Here is an 8,218-nt window from a genome sequence, read left to right as displayed (position 1 = left end):
TTTGTGTGAAATTATGTCTATTTCTATACCACTACACAAGTATGACTGTTACACTTTAATGATACATCTAGTTTTTTAAAACAGTCTAATCTCTCTTAATCTGTTTCACAGCAGAGTATTGCACTTCGTACACAGATTCACAAAATACATACCATAATTTGAAGTATTGCTGTAGTGAATGCAATAATAAATAATGTTGCAGAAACAAAAATGAGCGTTTCACTGAAGAGCAATAGGCTAACTGTTAAAACTGGTGTGTCTGTTTTTCTCTTTCTCATTACCAAATATTTAGTCATGATTCATTGTGTGACTTTCAAAAAATGTTGTGAAAATGTTGCTTGCTTTCCTTTTTTGAAGGGTCGGCCACTATAAATCCATGGACGCTGATTTTGCCATGATAACAAATATTTTTGTTGCTGTTAGTGTTGGAGTTATTCTCATCATCACCTGTGTGTGTCTTATCACCTGCTTCTTCGCTCCATGTTGCTGGTTCTACAAATTGTGCAGAAAACCACGCAACCAAAGACAGACAGGTAAGCCAGTTTCTCCACTTTACCTTCTACAATCAACAGGTTTCAGTGTTGCAAAGATAAGAAAACTGGACCTTGCAGTAATATTCACACTTCTTGAACCTCTTCATACTTTGTCATGTTATAAACCCAAACTCTATATCAAACTATATAATATTTTTTATGTTAGGTTTTTTATGATTGAGCAACACAAAGAACAGTAAAGCTAGAAGAACATGGAACAGAATCTGAAAATTGTGATAATCATTTTAATTCAGACCGTGCATAAAGATGGTCTGAATTTTTATTCAATTATGAATATATTTACTCTATCCGTAAATTTCGGTGTAACCAATTGCCTTTAGATATCAGTTTCTAAACAGGATGTAATTTGACCTCAGCATACATATAGCTGTTCTGTGAAGCCCTCAGAGATTTTTTGTAGAACATTAGTAAACAAACACCATCATGAAAACCAAAAAAGAGAGCAGACAAATCAAAGATATTCCCAGCTTTGAAGATCCAATGAAGCAGTGTTCAACACTTTGTTTGAAAATGGAACGTGCCACCATTGCAAACCCCAAAAAGCTTTAACATGCATTAATATGCATGATGGAAATCATCTCGTCACTATGCCACAGAAGCTAACATCCTCTTTCTTTATTATCTCTGCTCTTGGAGATACAGGTAATGTGCAGAAAGGAAAGTAAACGGTGCTCCTGGATTTGCTGCCTTGCAAAACGCAGCAAGTAGTGTGTCCACTAGCATTGAGCTGAGGTATTTTAGCTTCCAAAGCTGCATTTAGTTTCTCAAATATTTTAGAAAAAAAAGGCACATAATTGAGGACCGCAGTAAATTGTTTCATTAGCTGCCGAACCTTGTTTCAACCTTACCACCAATGGCTAAGGTCCTCTTGTATGTCAGAAAGCTAACTCCTCAAATCACCCTAAGAACACCTGGTACATGGTAAAACATAACAGTGACATCATCATGCTGTGGGCATGCTTCCCTTTTACAGGAGTAGTGAAGCTGTCAGTTCATGGCTCTAGAGAGCAATCAAGGATGAAAACCTGTAAGTCTGTAAAGCACATACTGGAGGCTCAGGTTCCTCTTTTAGCAAGAAACACACATAAACATACAGCATGGGTCACAACAGAATGATTTAGAAAAAAGCATATTTATGAGCTTAAGATGGATTCCAGAGCAAAATCATACACTCCATCTGACTGAGTTCAAATCTTTTTTGCTACAAAGAAAGCACAAATATTCATTCTCTAGATTTGCAAAGCTGGTAGACATAGCTCAGAAGATTTGCAGCTGTAATCATAGCTTCTAGAAAGTACTACTTTGACTTAAACTAAAGTTTATTTATGTTTTCCATTAAAAAAGTTGAAAACTTTCACTTTGAGGGTTAATTTGTGTTGGTCCATCACACAAAATCCGTATAAAACACATAAGCATTTGTTGTTGTGAATTTACAAAATGTGAAAAAGTTCAAGCAGTATAAATTCTTTTGCAGCAGTAAAATCCGTAGATTATATCAATCACAATCTTGATGATATTGCTTTAATACAAAAATGTTTTGCTGTGTAAAATGGTAAAACTTTAACTTCTGATGTTAAGTCAACAAACATATCTGGTGATTGTGTAACAGTCAAACTAAATGTGTTGCTTTCTCCAGTGGTAACAAACACTGCAGCCAACATCCCCCAGCCTCACTACTCACCATCTGGATATCAAGCACAGCCTCCAGATTACCAGGGCGTGGCAGGAGACGAAGGCTCCACGGCGCCCAACACTCCGCCACCATCATATATGGAGTGCAGTAAGTTGTTTCATTAGCTGCCAAACCTTGTTTCAACCTCTGACTGTACGACTAAAGACAATCAAAGGATAATCCTAGAAGTCCATGTCAGTCTACTGAGAATAAATCAATTTTCAGCATATTTCTAGTCCTTTCATTTAACATGAAGTCAGATTTGGTCCTGATGTGTATGGGTGCCAAAACAAAATGTGATTTATGGGAGCTTCCAATTAGCATCAGGCAACCCAGCTCAAATGATTTGCTTTTATATCAATTTTCTGTGCTAAATGGAACCATTACACATCTAACAATATTAACAGCTGGAAATAAATTGTATCCTTCTGAAGCTCAGGCATTAACATTTGCATTCTAATGAAACAATAAATCCAGAAAATTATGTGGAAAGCAACATTTTTTTTTTCCTGATGTTGAATTAAGTTAAAGTAGCAGAGAGGTGTAGTGTTAAAACAGCTTGGAATTTGTACACAAAATAATATAAAACGACATGTCTCTGTTATGACAAGCAAAAGAAACTGTACATCTGATACATCATGCTCTAAACCTTTGCCCCTCACTACTATGTTCTGGGTGTGACAGCTATTTGTTCAAAAGATAAATTAATAATTTTTTCTTGTTTCCTCAGCTTCTCCATGGTACCCAGCTCCTTTTGTACCATGGCAGGCGATGTACTCTCTCAGTCCTTCCAATCAGCCTAGCGCACCTCCACTACCTTCAGATGAAATTGATCTGCCCCCCTACAATCCACAACATTGATCTGAAAGCTCAATGTTGTTAAACTGTATATTTCAAAGATCTAGTTCAACCATTTTGGTATTTTCATTGTCCTGAAAAAAATCACTGTAGGGAGATGAATCAGAACAATATTTGTGGAGAACTGAATATGTACTACTGCTTTATTGGTGTCTGTTTGTGTAGCTGTCATCTTTCACACTCTTGTGTAAAATGTGAACAAAAGTCAGATATCCTGTTCACATGCAAATATTTTCTCATTATGGTCGAATTTACAGTGTGAAATTCAGAGAACTGTTTGTGTGTTCATGTTCATTCATCATCTCTGCAGAAATGTTCCATTAGTTCTTGGTTTCTCTGTTAATAGTCAGGGCTGTGCAAAGACCACTAGAGGGGCAGGTGCTCACAAAGAACGGCACATCTAACTGCATTCTAGGTCAGAATATTAAAGCCACACAGCTTTCAGAGTTTAATTAACAATGACAAATTACAAAATTCTGAGATATACAATCAAAGCTAAGGAACATCTCTATATAGAGCATACAACTATACATATGTCAGATACTTTATTAGTAATTTCTTTCTGCAGGTCTATTTTGTTAAAGGAAAGAATTGCAATAGTCAAACTCGCAATTTAGCAATATATGTAAATCAGAGCTAGACCACCAGACATATTTTGTCTTTACAGAATTACACTATTAAAAATATAAGCAAGGGCACAATGCAACCTTTTAATGTACTGTAATCTATAAAAAAAGAAGAGCTGAACGATACATTCAACATTTCCTGTCATCTGACAAGTAGCAAGTCTACTCCACTTTATTCACCAAAAATTTTCTTTTTTTTTAAAATTCACCAACATTATAATTTAATTCAGAACAAAACTGTTCTGTTATCTGGAACGTTTACTACGTTGAGCCCCAGTTAGCCGCCTTATCTCACTGTGCAAGAGGCATGTGAGTCATGCGTCATGGGCAAAAGGTCAAAGGTAACAAGGTGACCGGAGGGCTTACTACTGTATGTTGTACAAAAAAACCCCAACAAAAAAACAAATAATTGTAATATGTGTCAGAAGAGGGCTTTGGAAAAAAATAACAAAAAAATTGACCCCCGCCCCACTGCACATGCCTGTTAAGAGTAAATTAACAATGAAAGTATATCTGAAACAAACAAAAAATGCGTTTACCTGACATGACTGAGATTCTTATAGTGGCCCAGCAGAGGGCGCCTCTGACTCTCATCCATCCACCCATTTTCTTTACACCCTTGTCCCTCAGTGGGGTCGGGAGTGTTGCTGGTGCCCATCTCCAGCTAACGTTCCGGGCGAGAGGCGGGGTCACCCTGGACAGGTCGCCAGTCTGTCGCAGGGCAACACAGAGACAGACAGGACAAACAACCATGCACACACACACACTCATACCTCGGGACAATTTGGAGAGGCCAATTAACCTGACAGTCATGTTTTTGGACTGTGGGAGGAAAGAGAAGTACCCGGAGAAAACCCATGCATGCACAGGGAGAACATGCGCCTCTGACTCTGTTCTTTGTAAATATTTCTGTCTAAACTCGTTTCTGCTTCCTTTTTTTCTCTCAGTTTTCTCCAGTTTAGCAATGCATTGTTGTGTGTTAAGTAGGTTTATGGTCACAAGGTCTGCATTGTTATATTTCTGTTTGGTTGTTAAATATCTGCATAAACAATGCAGAAGATCATGAATAAACTTCTATTTTTAAAAAAAACAAACATCTTCCTGTTTTTGTTGTTCTTAGAGTAAATATGCAGTCATTCAGGTATTCATTTACTTTAAGTCTACAGTAAATGGTTTATTAGACATGGACTAATAAACAGCTTCCAATTAACTCACTCCCCATTCTATGTAGCTCAGTGTGATTTTTCTTCTGCTGTTCAACCATTTTGGTTCGTTGGAAATTTCCCATAAATACTTGCTGAAATGATTAGACTCCTTACATTTTATCCTTCATTGATAAAGATATGGCTTCATAAATCCCATTTGTATCAGAAATCTCTGCATTGGATCACATTCCAGCACAGTTTAGCTCAGTTTTATTCTGATTCAATTTTGGTTCACACCTGTTAATTTATTTGTGCCCAAAACAGAATACATCTTTTCCAATAAAATATAGTTAAAACAGGAAATACCTGGGGGAAAAAAAAGACAAATCAGTGAGCTTGTGGCCAAGATTTGTTGATTGATCAAATGCATAGATTTCTGTCAGGTTATTCTGCATAAATAAATAATTCTAGATAAAACAGCAAATAATTAACCCCCTCTTACTCCAGTTTGGAGTAAGAGGGGGTTACTCCAAGAGGGGGCTAAGAGGGGACAACATGGGTGTGACCCCTTGGACCTAAGAAAACCTATATGCTGACTTTCTACTTTCTTTTGACATCAATGTTTTCGTAAATGTTTTTTTAAATTGCATCAAAGCTTTCTCGTAAAAAGATTAGAAGCCAAAACACTGTGGTTAAATTTAACACAAAGCCTTGTCTGGACTTAAGACACACTGCTTCGTAATGTTGACCCTGCACTCCACCCTTGATAATTCAATAATATATAAATATATAGTAAAGCAGCCAATGCAGAGTAAATCTGGAAGAGTTCAGTATTTAAGAAGGTTTATAGAACATCAGATCTTTGGCCTTTGAAAGCAAACAGACAAACACACCATGAAAGTGAGACGGTGTCAGATTTAGCCCTGCAGTAGAGGAGGATTACTCACCTTAAAGCTTTGGAGGGAAAGCTGAGTCATAACCCTACTTCATAAATTCATAAATTCATAAATAGATTTTAGGTTACATTTGTGTTAAATGTCATTACCAGTCCACCGCAGTCTTGCAGTCTGTTTTGCCTTTTCATGTGGGCTTGTGTGTGGTTAAGACTTTGTGTGCATACATTTAATCCCATAATAACCAGCATCACTTCCTCCTATAGTGCTGTCCATTAATCAATACAGTCATAGTGCTGACTGCAACTATCTCAGTTATCACACTGATGGACTAAATAGGGAAAGCTGACCCTGACTGTACACTGCTGCTGCCGCCTTCAGATACAAACCCTCTCCTTGAAGTGTGGCTCAGACTGCTAATGAGCCTTTTGTAGTGGGATTTTACCCTGTCAGATAATCTTTAGATGTAGCCATCTTTGTAGTTTCCCTTCCCTTTTATGCCTGTGTTCTGGTTTAGCTTCTTCTCTTCCCACTCGCTGAATGTGCTTTGTTCTGTCTCAAGGTGTCTGGCTGTCTGCCCAAGCTGCCATTACAATATTTTCAGCTTGTTTCTCAACATCCCAGAGGTTCTGTTTTCTTTTTACTGCTCTGCAGCACTGTAGAGTCCTTCAGATATTTCTGTCTCAAACTGAAGGTTTTCAGCACACATGCTGTTATATTAAATATCAAGTTAAATTTAACTATAGTACATGGTAATACTGGACTTCATGTGCATGAAAAAGATAAAAAATGAACAAACATAGACATAAAAGGATAGAAGGAGTATTACTTATAAAGCAGAGAAAGTTAATGAAATAAATAACACTTATCTGAGTAATTGTACATTTTATGCTCTAGCCTTTATTATTCCTTTATCATTTGATTGTGTCATCTAATTATAATTAGATTTAGATTTTTTTTCCCTGGCACTTTGTAGAAATTTGCATGTTAACTTGACTAATACCAACAAACCTGCCTAGCATGGTCATCTTCAGGTGAAGATATAATCTGTGGCCTCAGAAATAAATGTACAGTTTAGCAGCTAAAAATAAGCTGGCGTCACATATATAGAGTTTTCCAATGAAAGAGGTTTCTAAACAAGTGGTGATGACAGAAAACTGCTTTTAATTGATGCCATAAGAACAGCAGGGGGCAGACAGAGTTCAACACCGTAGTTGACGAAACCAGACAAATCACATGAGGATATTTTAGCCTCCTGTTAGTTGAAGCTGGTATTCTGACGCTGATTTATGGAGACACTAATCTGGAGATCATTCTTATTCTTTTAATCTGCAAATATTTTAATATTGCTTCAACTTGTTGATGATTGCTCAACAGGAAGTTCACGGCTGAAAATTGTTGGTTTGTCTATCTGCAGACTTGTTCAATTAAAATGTGTAAAATTTTGTGTTTAAATACAACAATGTTGCTGCATTAAAAAGAGAATTAGGAGACATAAAGACCAGCTTATGTTAACAACTTGGTCGAAATGAAACGGCACAGACTTTAAAAACAGGACTTAACAACATCTTTATCCAAAAACTCAAAAATGGACAAATGTTGCCATTTAACTCAGGGGTCTAGGAGGAAAAGAAAATGTACAAGATGTATTGATGCATTGTAAAAGATACGAGCCAAAAAGGGATTGATTGAGAAAAATAGTAAGAAGGATATGACTGGAATAGAGTCTTGAAGGAATATTAGGAACACAGAGGATATTTATAGATTAATCAAATGACTATTTATTTTTAAGATCCAGTTTCATGGACGTGAGGTAATGTTGCTACACACTCATGTACAGTAGGTGGCGGTATGCACCTGGAAGTTGTTTACCATCCGTCATTATAGAAGAGAAGAAGAAATGTCACGCCGTCGGCTTTTCCCCGAGCAAACCTCGATAGACAAACCATGCCAACAGTTATAATGGCAGAAGTAGTGCCACTCAATGTTTTACTCAAAAACATTTTTACCTTGTCAGCCAACACTGAGGTAAAGACAACAGGCAAGAAAATTATCCAACAAGTCGTCCATTAGGTCTGTAAGGTTATCAACTTAAAAGCCCAAGTCTTCGCAGCCAGAGGAAGAATGAGGGGCATAAAGTCTCATTGGATGCGAGTCTGTGAAACAGGGGTCCCCAAACTACGGCCCGCGCCTCCACATTTGGTCCGGCCCCCTGAACAATACCAGAGAGCATTCAGATTTTTTTTTTCATTTATTGTATTTTCCGGTTTATATGTGGATTTTTCTTCAACAACCAGGGGGCTCTTTAGCAGGAAGTGTGTCCTGTAAACTGTGTGGTGCATTGCTGCCATCTGTTGGACTTTTAGGGAACTGCTCAACTTATGTTATTTAATCAGTACGTGGTTTGCTAGCGGTAGAGCGGATGAACGCACGTGTCTGTTATGAACGCCGCATTCTTCGAAGCAATGCT

General features: G+C 37.4%; 2 protein-coding genes across 3 annotated transcripts in view; both read left to right on the top strand.

The window, feature by feature from the left end:
• Positions 1-3,587, top strand: part of LOC106947071 (protein shisa-5-like) — an 8,769-nt gene extending 5,182 nt beyond the window's left edge. The window contains exons 2-4 of the mRNA XM_015031862.1: positions 358-533; positions 2,191-2,334; positions 2,957-3,587. Of these exons, the coding sequence (XP_014887348.1) occupies positions 377-533; positions 2,191-2,334; positions 2,957-3,087 (432 nt within the window). The 5' untranslated portion in view covers positions 358-376 and the 3' untranslated portion in view covers positions 3,088-3,587. The remainder of the gene's footprint in view (positions 1-357; positions 534-2,190; positions 2,335-2,956) is intronic.
• A 4,081-nt stretch (positions 3,588-7,668) lies between these two features.
• The window catches only part of itga7 (integrin, alpha 7), a 37,766-nt gene continuing 37,216 nt past the window's right edge, over positions 7,669-8,218 (top strand). Inside the window, exon 1 of one of the 2 annotated variants that reach the window (XM_015031858.1) lies at positions 7,669-7,904. In XM_015031858.1, coding sequence (XP_014887344.1) covers positions 7,873-7,904 — 32 coding nt within the window. In that variant the 5' untranslated portion in view covers positions 7,669-7,872. The remainder of the gene's footprint in view (positions 7,905-8,218) is intronic. The other variant, XM_015031859.1, reaches the window with a different exon arrangement.

The sequence above is a fragment of the Poecilia latipinna genome, unplaced genomic scaffold (genome assembly GCF_001443285.1).
Source record: "Poecilia latipinna isolate Pla-1442-1.1 unplaced genomic scaffold, P_latipinna-1.0 Scaffold221, whole genome shotgun sequence".
NCBI classification, from domain to species: domain Eukaryota; kingdom Metazoa; phylum Chordata; class Actinopteri; order Cyprinodontiformes; family Poeciliidae; genus Poecilia; species Poecilia latipinna.
This window is presented reverse-complemented; position numbering and strand designations above follow the sequence as displayed.